The sequence below is a fragment of the Scyliorhinus torazame genome, chromosome 12 (assembly GCF_047496885.1).
Source record: "Scyliorhinus torazame isolate Kashiwa2021f chromosome 12, sScyTor2.1, whole genome shotgun sequence".
NCBI classification, from domain to species: Eukaryota; Metazoa; Chordata; class Chondrichthyes; order Carcharhiniformes; family Scyliorhinidae; genus Scyliorhinus; species Scyliorhinus torazame.
This window is the reverse complement of record NC_092718.1, coordinates 178,495,583-178,510,223: the sequence shown is the minus strand read 5'-3', so window position 1 is coordinate 178,510,223 and position 14,641 is coordinate 178,495,583. Positions and strand designations below refer to the sequence as shown.

At 43.4% G+C, this 14,641-nt stretch overlaps 1 protein-coding gene across 9 annotated transcripts in view; it reads left to right on the top strand.

The window, feature by feature from the left end:
• The window catches only part of auts2a (activator of transcription and developmental regulator AUTS2 a), a 1,550,343-nt gene that overhangs the window by 1,490,259 nt on the left and 45,443 nt on the right, over nt 1-14,641 (top strand). For 8 of the 9 annotated variants that reach the window (XM_072469456.1, XM_072469459.1, XM_072469453.1 and 5 more), the window contains 2 exons: nt 8,729-8,824; nt 14,431-14,502. In XM_072469456.1, the coding sequence (XP_072325557.1) occupies nt 8,729-8,824; nt 14,431-14,502 (168 nt within the window). The remainder of the gene's footprint in view (nt 1-8,728; nt 8,825-14,430; nt 14,503-14,641) is intronic. The other variant, XM_072469461.1, reaches the window with a different exon arrangement.

Below are 14,641 nucleotides of genomic sequence, written 5' to 3'. Positions count from 1 at the left end.
ACAAGGCAAACCTCAGTAACAGGTAGCAAAACTAACAATCCACCCTCCCATCTCCCCCACCCCCCCCCTCCCACCTGCCTCCCCCCACCCTCCAACCTTCCACCTCCCCGTCACTGACCATTCTCTCATGCACCTCCTGCAGCGCTGCAACGCTGTAACCTCAACTGGTGCAGTTTGCCAGTTCCTACGTTTTTTTGCACGGCAGCTTTAAGTCACGAGTATCCCTTTACAACCTGCTCCCTTGCTTGGTGTGCTTTGCAAAGGAGCTGATCTCACCTCCACTGTCTGCAGAATCCAAGTTTCAGCAGTGCTCCTGTTCCTTCTGAACTGTGGCATTCTATCGGTCTCAATGCCAGCAGCATGCCATCAGCCAGAGACACTAATTGAAATGAATTAATCAAGACTAATTAATAGTGACTAAAAGCAATTCAAGATGGAGCTGTTTCAGGTCAGGGCCAACAGCAAGTATTGTTTTAATGGACCACTGGAAACAGACCAAACTGAAAATGTTTCCAACTTAATTTTTGAAGATCAGTTTAGTGACCTAAAAATTGAATATGAGAGAAAACAAAAAAAAATATCAACTGAAGCCGTGTGATAATCTAATAAAATTGACAAATTAAAATTCTGTAGTCCTTCAGGATCTCAATGATTGAATTGGCAAAGTAGGCCAACATTTTCCATGCACATTGATCAAAGTCAACGTATGCTCAATTTGGATGATAGCAAACCTTAATACAACCAAAATGCCGAAGGTCTCTTGGGGATAAGTGCACCACCTAAACTAAACAGACCAGGAAGATCCCAAGTCTCATCCCCAGTTGCTGCTAAATTTGCCTTTGGAGCTCTATGATCAGGCCATGAGGAGGAGTGGAGGGGGAGAGGAGGAAAATAGATGAAGGTTCTTGCTGATGATTGTTATTCAATAATTCTGTTGGAAATATTGGGCGCGAGTCAACCAAAACATTTCTGAAGTGTCACTTCGGGCGAGCTTGGCAGTGTGTTTCTCGCCAGCTTTTTGGTGAGATCCGCACACTGCTATTCAACCACACTTGCTCATTTTTTGGGGTCTTGGGGCGTTTCTTCCCGGTCTAGCCCACACTTAGAAATGTTTTCAACACTGGGAGCTGGACTCGTCAGCGCAACTACTTCCTCTGAGATTGGGCCATCATTTTGAAAGGGTACCCCCATCTCTAAGTGAGCTTGACAATTCCTCACACACACCTCCCTCTCCCCCACGTGAGAACACCCTGCTTTGGAGATGCTGATGCCCCCCTTTAAAGGCCTCCCCACTCCCCCTTTTAGGCCCTTCCCCTTTCATGACCCACACCCTTAACCGCCCCAAACCTTTATGAGACTCCTTCATACCCACCCTTCACCCATACAACCTTCATACTCCCCCTCATCCTCCCTTTCATGGACATAGTCCCCCACAGGCCCAGAGCTGTGGCAGTGCCACGCTGGCAACTGGGCACCCTGGAACTGCCACCGGTAACCCTGAGTGGCACATGGGCACGTTAACAGTGGCAGGTTGGCAGTGCCCAGGTGCCGGAGGGCGAGTCAAGGGGCCACCCTGCCCTGTCCTCGACCACCCAGGGGTCTCAAAGTGACTGGGAAACCCCCCCCCAGGCGCCGTTACACCTGGCTCACGTTTGTGTGAACCAGAACTAAACAATGTCTAGTCCAGGCCTTGCTGGGGAGTGCGTTAGTTCCCGGGTGCCGGGTGAATGCATTCAGTAATATTTAAATTAGCGAATGGCTCATTTAAATCTGAATACCTGGATCTCGTCCTGTGAGATCTCACGAGGTGTGGATGAATCTCGCGAATCATCTCAACAGTCGCGAATTTCACAAGAGGCCTTTTAAAAAATTCATTTACGGGATGTGGGCGTCGCTGGTTAGGCCAGCATTTAATGCCCATCCCGAGTTGCCCTTCAGAAGGTGGTGGTGAGTTGCCTTCTTGAACCGCTGCAGTCCTTGAGGTGTAGGTGCACCAGCTGTGCTGTTAGGGAGGGAATTCTAGGATGTTTTGCAAGATTCAGCAGTCGTGTCGCCTCTCCAATTTGGGCGCACTGAGGCTGGTAAATCGTGCCCACTGTGTGGGTGGTTGTTAGTTAAGAGAAAGATTGTCTTCAACTCCATTCTATGCCATGGTTGAATGACCTGACAACACCTAGTTAGGGTCCTCAATGAAAAATAACCAGTTTAATGAAGTAATGGTGGATCACTGAGACTTGTGGCCTTGGTATTTTGCAATGACTTCAGGAAAGGCATGGGAGGACATTGCAGAACATCATTTCCAACACATGTGTTCTGATACGTATGAGTAAATGTCATCAAGTAGAACTGCTAAACCATATTAATATGGGTGGCCTGCTTTCCATACACCTTCAAAGCTCTCATTGCTGACTGTAAACAAACAATGAACTGGGCAAAAAAGATCAGTTGACTGGGAGGTGTGATCCAGAATAGAGGCGTGGCACGTACGTCACCCTGCATGACTGAAGGCCAGCATGTATTTAAAACTTATTTTTCCAAGGCTATTCTCATTTGCACAGCTCTGCTGTCACAAAATATTTTCAAGCAGCGTTTTGTTGCCCTGAATGAAGTTGTAACGTTAGCTTAAATCATTGCAAATAAAATGGATCTGGAATAAATTCTCAAGTTAAATGGGGCTGACATGTTGCCGTCTTTTCCCTTATTATAAGTGCAGCAAGAAGTATAACCTCCCAACTTACGATCATGTGCTAACAGCAAGGGTCTCACCCTCAGAAATGCATAATTTCAGGAAAATCATGATGGGGCATCAGGATAATTAATCCATCAAGATAATTATTCTCCTGCCAAAAAAACGAAGACATGGTGAATTCATTCTGCAACCAAAGGATGGAACAATGGCGTAATAAAACCAGATTGACTTTGGAATGGTCCATTTGCACCAGAGCCAATTCAAATTGAGAACAGGCCTCTGGAGGAGATGGTTTCCAACACAACTTCAATGCACCACCTGCTGCTCATCACTGAGTGCATTGTGCATTTAATTCACAACAGAGCCTTTCCTTAAGAAACCACATCCTTTCCAATGATTTAAACAGCCTGAATATCAAAGGCGATTGAAAACTCCCTTGAACTAATCACAACAGTCAGAAATGTAAAGGCTACAATCTATTAAATAAAGTTTCAGGGACTGAATCCAATCAAGCTAACATTTTTTACTTGCATTCCTCCACAACTTCTGGCACCCAATATGATTTTTTTTAAGAAACAACATTAAACTTTGTGATCACTGAAGTATTTTAATTGATTTGTTGAGTAAAACTGATGCCTTGACAGCTTTGAACTGAGGCCCAAGGAGCCTCCTCTATAAAGCAACCGGTATTCCTTATTAACGCACTTTCACTTGGTGATATATTTAGTTTGGATGCTGTAGTGCAGAATTTCAGAAACCCAACTCTACTGTTCTGATAAAACTGGCATCCTGCATATTCATTCTGAAGCTTATAGTAAGACTGGGCATTTTCATTTTAGATTGAAAAAAAACAGATTAACCACAGTTCATGGAATAGGGGCAAAGGTACAAATAGCGAAATAAGAACAAAAATTGTTGTGAATACACAGTAGGTCTGTGACCACCTGTAAAGAAGATAAGCTGGTTGATGTTTTTGGTTTGTATGCGTCGTCAGAACTCGCTTTTGAAGATGCAAACAGTGGTTAGGGCAAACCAAGTTTGGGTTTTCAAAGTTTCGGTTTAACCGAGAGAATGAAAACACTGAGGCAGTTAAAGACGTCCCAAGTTTGGAAGCTTTGGGAACGAGTGAGTCAGAATCGGGGGATAATATGGTGAGGCTCAGTTTGAACATAATGAGGATACAGGGAGGACTATATCGATACGTTGTTGATAATAACAACAGCCTGGCATTGTCCAGGCTTTTGACAAGTGTCGGGCAAAAAGTAAGTGGCGCATTAATTTGGAGTCTACTACAGCTAGACCTGATCGAATCCCCATTTGTGTAAAGAGGGTTGTTGCTTGCCTGAGATCACACTTAACGGACAGTGCTTCAAGGGTTTTGGATCATCGTTGTGAGCAGCTCTTTGACTGTGCTGCAATCACTGGTATTCACACAGCAGAGCTGCTTACCCACTTCATTTTCAAATCTCTTGCATCTAAAGCTTTGCTTGGTCATTGGTGTGCTTCCATGCAATGCACACACTCTGATATGTTGCTATTCAATTTGCAGAGCTTAAAAGTAGTAACAAAATTAAGCATGTTATCAAGGGTTGAGGATGCGTAGCTATGGAGGAGGTTTACAAGCCAGTGCTTTCAAACAGAGACCCATCTTCCACTTCTGTAGGTGATTCACTGAATAATACAGGAAGGAACATTTGACAGAATCCAGAACCTTTCTGACTCTCTGCAGACTCACTTTTTGACTGATTCCCCCTCGCCTTACGTACATTAACTCTGAAAAATGAATGCTTTTAATTTCATAGAATGGAGCTCAGGAGAGACAAGACACCCTTCCCCTAAAGACATACACATGTTCCAATCTCTAGATGAACAGATATCACCGGGGTGGAATTTTCTGCACAGACCTACCTTCCAATGGATGGTCTCCAAATCTAAGAAAATTGACAACTTTTTTTACATCTAGTAATTCGCGTTTACAAAACTCCATTTTCTCAAATACTGTACATCTACGTCCACTCAGACAAGCAAGATATCAAACCAATAGTTAAGAAGCTTATCTTTTGCTTGTAATGAAATTAATCACTGAGATTACTGCAAATTGCAAATATTATTTATTAAGGTGGGAAGTCTCAAATGTGTCATTACACACAAACATACGGATTAGGAGTAGGCCACTCAGCCCCTCAACCTGCTCCACCATTTAACTGATCGGAGTGTATCCTGAACTGCACACTCTTATCTCCCCCGATAAACCTTCAACTCCTTGTTAATTAAGAATCTATCCAGTTCTGCCTTAAACTATTCAAAGATTCTGCTTTCACTGCCTTTTGAGGAAGAGAGTTCCAGAGATCCATGACCCACTGAGAGAAAACATTCTCCTCATCTCTGTCTTAATTGAGCGACCTTTTGTTTTGAAACAGTGATCCCTAGTTTTAGATTCTCCCCCAAGAGGAAACATCCTCTCCATATCCATCCTGTCAGAACCCCTCAGAATCTAAAAGGTTTCGATCAAGTCGTCTCTTACTCTTCTAAACCCGAATGGATACAAACCTAACCTGCCCAATCTTTCCTCATAAGACAACTTACCTATTCCTGGTATTAGTCTACGGATACATAAGGCTAGGCGAATCGGTCAAAATGTGGTTGAGTCTGCAGTTCTGTGAGTTGCTTCCAACACATTTACATCTTTCTTTAAATAAGGAGATGAAGACTGTACACAATACTCCAGATGTGGTCTCACCAATACCCTGTACACTGAAGCATAACCTCCCTACTTTTGTACTGAATTCCCCTCACAATAAACATTCAACCGCAAACATTGACCAGTACTTAGCAGCAGCAGATTAGAATGAAAACAGTTAGTGGGCCTTAATTATTCTTTAGTTTCCTGAATGTTACATTGCCATAAGAAATTGATTTAAGAAGGAACAAACACAAAATGTTAGCGATCACAAAATACTGTGGATGATATGTGAGGTCATAGCATGGTGCTTTAATCAGCTGAAGGTTTGCATCATGCTTCCTGAAATAGGATCAAAAGGAAATACTGTATCTGGTCAGAACAAAGCTATTCAAAGGGACAGCAGTATTGAATTGGGTTTTGCTGGATCTTCCTGTGATTACATCTGTTAAAAGTTAAGGGATATCCAGTTTCATTGTTGCTGATGGAGGATTATTTTCAGCAAAGCAAATTCAAAAGGAATTTACACAAGAGTGTTTGGTTAGTTTTGTAGGGCATACATTTAGTTGCTTTTCAACAGAGGCTATGTATTCCACACTTTAAGTGGCTGTATCCTTCAGCAAACTCTGTGTAAGGTAGTATAAGATGTCATCACTGTCTGTAGCCAAGAATTTCTTTATTTGAGTACAGTCAAAATATTTGACTTAATTCCGTTACTACTTCTAAGTTTAATCCTCCATGCCAATAATCAGTACCAGCCAGACATTTTCTTTGCTGCTTTCCATTTGCGCTGGGTCTATCTGCAGCATACATAACCTCCACAAACTGGGTTTTATTCGCAAAGGTGCTTGAGCCTTGGATTAATGCTTTAAAACTAGGAGAGTCCATTGAATCTGATTTGATGCCTCCAAGCTGAAAGTACACATGACATGGTCAAGATTCCAAATTCCTAGTGGCTTTGTATTGCAGTAATATTTGTTGGGCCCCAAATTAAGTATAAAATCTAATCGGTGAAGTATGCAGATTATTTGAGAGGTGACGTTTGCCTCGAGCTTCCAAACAGTTCAAGTGTACAGGACATTAATTTTGAATATGAACCTGACCACTGGACTAAGATCTATGGCCAAACAAGCTGGTTGAACTTGTTGTACATACATGCCTTGTGTTTTTTGCCCAACTGTCAGAGCTGATTGGTTGCTAGCTGCACTGACAACAAAAGAAACAAAGCTGAATAGCTTCCCTAAAAATTAAGGTGGTGAAGGAGAGTTTTGAAATGTGCATAAATGAGAGTGGGAGCCATTTTGTGGCATGATGGTTCTGGATAAATTCCTTGCCGCATACCTAATTGCATTCATTATGCCCAAGAATTGTTTTACAAATGGATGATCTCCATTGTCCTCTGTGGGAAAACATTGCGTGGAGAATGGTATTTCCTAAAAGTGGAAGAATGTTAATCTATGGGAAAAGCTGTCATCCATCTCCTTTTGTCTACCTATTGCTATCCAACAGAAAAGTCATATTAACAGAGCCCATGGAGAAGGTCATCTCATTGCCTGTGCATATACAGTTCATGTGTAATTTATGAAGACTGAAGTCAGTCACCATTACACAGTGCCTACTCTCAGCAGAATAATCCATGCTGTGCATCAGTGATTTTGCTTAGGTGTGGACCACATTGTAAAATCAAGGCACCAAAAATCACAGGTTCTTTGCACTTCCCATTACAGCTATTGGTCACTCGTAATGCTTGTATATTGCATCTTTGCTTCAGGCAGGAAATGGTTGCACCAGTATTCTGTAAACTTCACACAGCAGGGCTACAGATCCCTCAAGGCTGCTTTACCGAATCTTTATCAGGGAGAAACCCAAAACATCTGCTGAAGAGCAAGCTTGGTTGGAGGGTTTAATAATCTTTGGGCATCATAAACTATCAGGGGTTGTAAATGAGTCTTAATGGCTGTGTTTTTTGATCCGTCTTTAGGTTGGTATGAGAAAGCCTTCCGGGGTGGCACGGGGGTGCAGTGGTTAGCACTGCTGCCTACAGTGCTGAGGACCCGGGTTCGATCCCGGCTCTGGGTCACTGTCTGTGTGGAGTTTGCACACTCTCCCTGTGTCTGCGTGGGTTTCACCCCCACAACCCAAAGATGTGCAGGTTAGGTGGATTGACCATACTAAATTGTCCTTAATTGGAAAAAAATAATTGGGTACTTTAAATTAAAAAAAAAAAAAAATGAGGGAGCCTTCCTTCCATTCTCCTGTCAGTTAGCACAAGGAAGGTTCTTGATCTACAATAAGGATAGTTTTTGATAGCTTATAATTGGTTTAAAAAAAAGTACTTGCACTGTGCCAATTAGACAATCTTCTCCTTTTTCTTTAGCATGTTATAAATGTATGGGAAATGAGTTTGAAAGGACAAAAACTGAGCAAGAGATTAATAGTCATTCAATTTTGCAATGCGTCTTCCTCCAAAAGAAGTTGAATGCATTGATAATGACTTGACGATGGCTGAAGATTACAGGATTGGCCCATTAGCTTATGCAGACACAGGCTTGAGTAAGAACATTGGCATTGCCGTAGTTTAGTTTTGTTGATCCTGGAGGAATTTCTGGCCGATGTGTTGATGATCTTCCAGCTGGAGGACGATAGAGGACTATGAATACAGATGAACTCCTTCCCAAAATTAAAGCACATCGAAATTAGACAGAGGATCTGGTTGGACAGAGCTAGTTGATTTTTCTTTCATAGATTCCATTTAGATCTGGATTTCTCGGCTGAATTTGTATGTATGGAGTGCCGTTGAAATGGAACTCTATTCGCATAATAATGTATTAATTCCCTCGAAGAACCGGTGCCAAGGTTTCCATGTGAATAATTTCATTGGCAGGGAGGCTTTGACAAACACAGCCTTTTTAAAGACTGGAATATTTTCTTATGTTTGCTCATAGCGGCACCCGCTGCCACTTTAACTGCCATTCGCAACAGGAGGGAAATGTGGTGACAGATCATCAGGTTTTTGTCCATGTTGTAGTAGCAGGAAAATAAAGTGGGCAGTGTAGAGTAGGCTTGCTTGTCACTGTGATTTTGGGTGGTACTGAATTAGAATTTGAGCCTTCAGAGTGAGCAGGGGGATGTGCCCGTTTCTTGTTTCAGCGTTCTTGTGAGTCAAGAAACAGATCCGTTGCATTGATTGGATTTAAAATGCTGGTGAAACCATATCCTGTTCAAAAGCTATACCCTTCTAACCTAATTTTAAATGGCACAGTATGTAACAGGAGGGCTGCTAAATGCATTGCTTGTTTTTCTTCACTTTTATCATCGTAATCAGCAAACCTGAAACATTCCTCCTTTTCTTTCTGCAGTTGTTTCATTCATATCCTCCGTCCATGTCTGGAATTCCTCCCATGATTCCACCTACAGGTCCTTTTGGCTCTCTGCAAGGAGCATTTCAGCCTAAGGTAACCCGGAAATCCCTCTACCCAAGTTTTCCACTCCTATTTTTTCTTGTTGCAATGTCACTGATGGTCGGAGGTCTGCACTGGGAACGTCTGTCACTTAGAATCTGAATTAAGGTTATCTTGACCCTCTAAACCTTATCTGAGGGAAGGGGATTTCCATCACCCATTTGGAATGATGGTGGATCAGACCCATGGTTAGAAGTAATTCTTCAAAAAGACCAAGCAAGGAAAAGGTGTTTGGTGAATTCGCTTCTTGGTTTGGAAAGGAGAAAGACTGTGCTATTTTTATCATGTTGTTGGCACTCCGATAGACATAGAGCTCCTCGTGCCTCAAACAGAAAGGTTTATCTAGTGCACCATCTTTGTTGTTATCTTTGATGAAATAATGTGAGTTTAAAATTAACTTCAATTAGCAGTGGTTGTGGCGAGGTTCTTTATTTCGTGAAACTGGGAGTGAAGACCAATATGCAAACCTGTTTAGAGATGAAGATCATTCCCAGTTCAATCCTCTTGAGTGGAATTGCTGCTCTTGTTCCGACATTAACTGTATCAAAAATTGCTTCACGCCTTTGAATCATTGACCTCTGTGCGTTTGCCTCAAAGACATGGAAACAAAAGCTGCTGCCAGCATAAGTTTAATGCTTGTCGCATTTGTAATTGTACGATCTATTTGATCATCAGATTAAATCTACCTTTGAAATCCCAGAGAAAAATATTAAGTGTTGGAGGGAATATCCCTGATTACTTCAGAGAATCATAGCACAGCATAGGTGTCAATTTGGACCATTCAGTCTGCATCAGTTCTTTCCTGGTTTTGACTGCCTGTTTCCACCGTGAAGCAGGGAAAGGTTTTTGGGGGCGGACTTCAAAAGATTTTAAGCCCTTTACTGATTAAAAACACATGAATGAAGCATTAAACTGCTTGTTTCTTGCTCCGTGTATTTGTTGTATAATTTAATGGCTTGTAAATAAGTGTGATTATTAGTTTCATTCAGACTCCAGCATTTTCCATCTGTTGAAACAGGCGGAAGGAGGAATGTGGTGCAGTGCCCTCATGATTTCCAGTGCATCATGCCATGGTAGAAAGAGTAATTATTCGCCCTGTGTCATGTTCCATTCACATCAGGAAACAGATTACAGATCTCACCTCGTAGGAGACACAGGTCTGCTTATGGAAATGACCTTTTTACTGAGTAAAGTGTGTTGTGGAAAGGTCCAAATTGTAAGAGTCACATCCGGTTAGGAAGATGATTTGTTCCAATGTGAGCTATCCACAGAGAAACAGAGTGCAATTTTATTTTTTGCTGCACATCTTATAAACCTCATTTGGACAAGACAAAGAATATGTGATGGAACTGATTTGTTTTATCACAGAAAGGTATTTCTACTTGCATCTGGCAATCCCCCGGGTTTACCAAGGCACTTGGGGTGTGCATTGATGTATTTTGTTGACAAAATGACACAACTCAGAATGAATAAAAAAAGAGGCCAATCTTGCCCCACAATTAGCGGTGGGGCTGATCATGGAACCATGCTGCCTGGCATCAGAGGAGAGGTGGGCAACCTAAAAAGGAAAAATGGTGCTGAATAAAGATAGCAGAGACCTTAATACAAAAATATCTATCCATGAATATTAAAACTATTACCCTGTGCACCCATCCTTTGAGAGTATCACTTATATTGCTGTTTTCAGTCACCATTCGGAGTAATTTTTGACCATCGTCAAATGTGTTGCAATTAACCCTTAATTTACTCTGATCTACCAAATTTTAAAAAACTTAACCCTGATTAGTTGATTCTAACATGCAATTGACACCTGATTGCTAACTCTGGCTTTAACCTTTCCATGAGGTACTGCAGACCAGGTTAAAGCAAATCAGTTGCTTTCAAAAGGCGGGTTTTAAGATGTTCCACTCATTAATATTACAGGCCCAAATCAGCACACTAGTTACAGCCCTGTCACCTCTTCCAAGCAACACAAGGCCTACAGTAAATGAATTCTAACGACATATGACTGCCAATTATTTCCTAACTTTAAACTCACTGAGGTCAGATACATTATATGAATTATTGTTGAATTCCGCAAAGAAGGATTCCGTCCTTTTCCCTTCCAAAGCCACACTATTGAATTCCCCGTGTGCGCTGTGACTTGGGCTTCCTTGGGGGTCTCCCTATAATAGGCTGTGACAAGTGTCATATGTGCAACCGAGTGAAGTGTGGAATAGACTAGGTTTGTCAGTGTGTTACCAGACAGGTTGTCTGATGATAGGACCCGGGTCTAAAAATATTAAATGCGAAATGACATTGGGCAGTTCCTATTGGTCAAAGCCCAATGAGCAGGAGTGTCATGGGGCCCAATTCTCCGGGAAAATTTCTGAGTTTGTTAGTGGCGGGTTTTTCAGAGAGTTTCCCGCCAGATCTGTCAGCGAGTTCCCCACCGATATTCAATGACAATTAGTCATTTTTTCGGGCCCTGGGTGGTTTCTCACCAGTTCAACCCACACTTTTAATTATTTTTTTAGCACTGGGGCGCTGAACTCCGAGATCTGCCTGCCATTTTAAAAGGGTGCCCCGATCTCTAATTGGGCTATACTCTCCACCCATGGGCAATGTCACCCCCCCCCCCTCCCCCATACATATGGACACAACCTCACACCCTCCAAGTGAGGACACCCCGCTATGGGGTCCCTGGGGGCTCCCCTTCAGGTCCCGCTAAGTCCCCTTAGAGCATCCCCTCCCTTATAGGACCCCCATCCATCACCCACCAACCTCCGGAAGCCCCTACTTACCTGCTCTGCACTCCCCCACCCTTCAAACCCCCCTCCACCCTCATTTCTTGGGCATGGCCCCCCTCACCTCCTGGCCCTTAGTAGTGTCACTCTGGCACTCGAGCACCCTTGCACTGCCACCCTGGGACCCAGGTAGTGCTCCTGCAGGCATGGCAGTGCCATCCAGGCACCCTGGAGGTGCCAGGGAGCCAGCACCAAGGTGCCAGCCTGGCAGTGCCATTGTGCCTGCATTCCAGGGGGAGGGTCATGGGTCCACCCTGCATTACCCTGACGACCCTGGGGTCTCCGGTGTCCCAGGTGACCTTCCAGGTGCCGTTTCACCTGGTCCACACAACACGGATCAGTGTCTAGCTGCAGCCTCCCAGGGGAGGCCCAAGATCGAGTGAAGCCAATGGAGCCTGTGCAGGTAGATCATAAGTAGATTTACGATTTACTTCTGGGAGTGTCATTTGGTCGCGCCCATTTAGGGCAAGGTTCCGACTCCGACGTCTTGCGGGACTTCGGAGAATCCCGGGAGGCACGTAGGTTGTCGGTAGGTTCGCTGCAAGCCTCTCCCGGCATTCTCCGGCTGCGTTGTGGTCAAGCGAAAGCACAATGCGGCCAGAGAATCACGCCCAAAGAAAGATTTGGCTTATATTTTGTCTCGGCACCAAAGGTGAGATCAATCTGTTATTTGCGAGAAGTGCTCAGAATCTGAAATTTATCCACGTTGGGATAAGGTCAAAGCAAATGTTAATGATCTAATTAGTGCCAGATAATATGGACACAGTCTCAACCAGGGAATCTGCAGGGCGTCTAGCGTATGAACAATAACACGCTCCAGTAATGTAAGCAGTTTGGAGGTGATTGGGATTGAGACAAATTATTGGGGCAGAATAGACAAAGTTAGTTTTGTACCTGAGCTGATTTTATTGCATGGTGCCTCAAACAGGAAATATCACTGTTCTCTGTATTCATATCTCGCCTTCATTTATTTTCCACCAAAGCTTGCTGAGGCAATAATCGGTTTCCTAACATAACATAACTTGTATTTATCTATTGTCTCCAACACAGTAAGATGTCCCAAGGCCCTTCATAGGAGTGTTATCAAATAAAGGGTGACAGAGTTACATACAATATAAGGTAGATGACCAAAAGCTTGGTCAAAGTGTTAGGCTTCAAGGAGCTTGTTAAAGAAGCAGAGCGAGATAGGGAGGTTTAGGGAGGGAATTCCAGAATGTAGATCCTTGGCAGCTGAAGGCACTGCCACCAGTGATGGAGAGATTAAAATCTGTGATGCTCAACAGGCCAGAATTGGAAGCCATGGAGAGATTTGAAAACAATAATGAGAATTTTAAAATCAAGACGTTGCTTAACTGTGAGCCAGATTAGATCAGTGGGAACAACACTAGGTGAAAGGAACTTTGTGCGGGTTAGGACATCACAGAGTTTCGAATTACCTCAAGTTTACAGAGGGTAGAAAATAGGGGGCTGACCAGGAGTAAATTTGAACAATCAAATCCTGCAGTAACAAAGATATGGATGAGGGTTTCAGCAACAGATGAACTGAGGAGGTTGAGGTGGACCTACGCACTGTTCTGGAGCTGGAAATAGATGGACTTTGTGATGACACAAATATATGGTTGGAACATTTCTCGGCTACAAGAAGACATCAAGGTTGTGAACTGTGGTTCCACCTCAGACAGTTAGACATCGATACACACATAGAAAGTAGAAGCAGGCGGGGGCCATTTGGCACTTAGAGCCTTCTCCACCATTCACTATGATCATGGCTGATCGCCAAGTTCAATACCCTGATCTGGCCTCCCCCTCAATCTTAGTTGCAAAGGATTTCATGAGCTCCTCACACTTGTTGGTGGTGGGTGGAGTAAATGAGAAAAAGGGGATTTAGGAAGACAGAGCAGCATGGCGACACATTGGTTAGCACTGCTGCCTCACAGCGTCAGGGACCCGGGTTCAATTGCAACCTTGGGTGACTGTGTGGAGTTTGCACTTTCTTCCCTTGTCCTCGCGAGTTTCCTCTGGTGTCCTCCCACAGTCCAAAGATGTGCAGGTTAAGTGGATTGGCCGTGCTAAATTACCCCAAAGTGTCCAAGGGTTGGGTGGGGTTGCAGGGATGGGGTGACGGATTGGGCCTGCGATTTACGATGATCCTTGAATAGTAAGCAGTTTTAGCAGAGAAGTGCAGGGCCAATTATCTGGCCCAATCTGATAGTGAACAGCTAAATAAGTTGTCTGCCATTTCTGTTTAAGTTTGTGTCCATTGGACATAAAGGGGGGGAGATGAAGGTTGGACCAGGGGAAATGGCCAGAGTGAGAGAGCTGTGTTTTGGGGCGGAATAAGGCATCAAGTGGAGGAGAGGGTAGGGGTGAGCAGATGAATATCTGCAAAAACGTTGTGCTGAATAGATGGCCAAAGGCTTGACAGTTCGATAATGAAAGTGCAGTTGTAAGTGAGAGTTGTTTTCTGGGGGAGACACGGAGGAAGTAGGCCTGGGAGGGTGGGTGTTTGAAAGGAGAGCCACTCAAGGAAGTGATCAGTGATTGACACAACAGCATATGATTGGTGTGACATGGATTCACATCAACCAAATAAGAGCAGAATGATGTTGTCTCTCATAACAGTGAGATAGCTAACAAAAGAAGAGATGAGAAATGTGTAATAAAAATCACCAGCTGCTGTTTTCGACTCAGAGAATGACCCCTTTGCTCTCTGACAGCTAGTGGCTTTTAAATTAAACATTTCATCTGCTCAACCGAACTGTCAGGAATGGTTTATCTCTCCATATTAACTGGTTTTTCTATCTTCCTCTGCAGACTTCCAATCCCATTGATGTGGCAGGAAGGCCTGGAGCTGTTCCCCATACCCTGCTGCAGAAAGACCCCAGGGTAAATGCTGTCTTGATTTGCACAAAAAAAACCTGCCTTTTTGTAATCCATTTTTTATTGGTACAGTAACCTTGGATAACCTGCTTCTTTCCAGTGTCTGCCATATTGCCGTGCCAAGTGTTAAAATAGGTTTTAAATG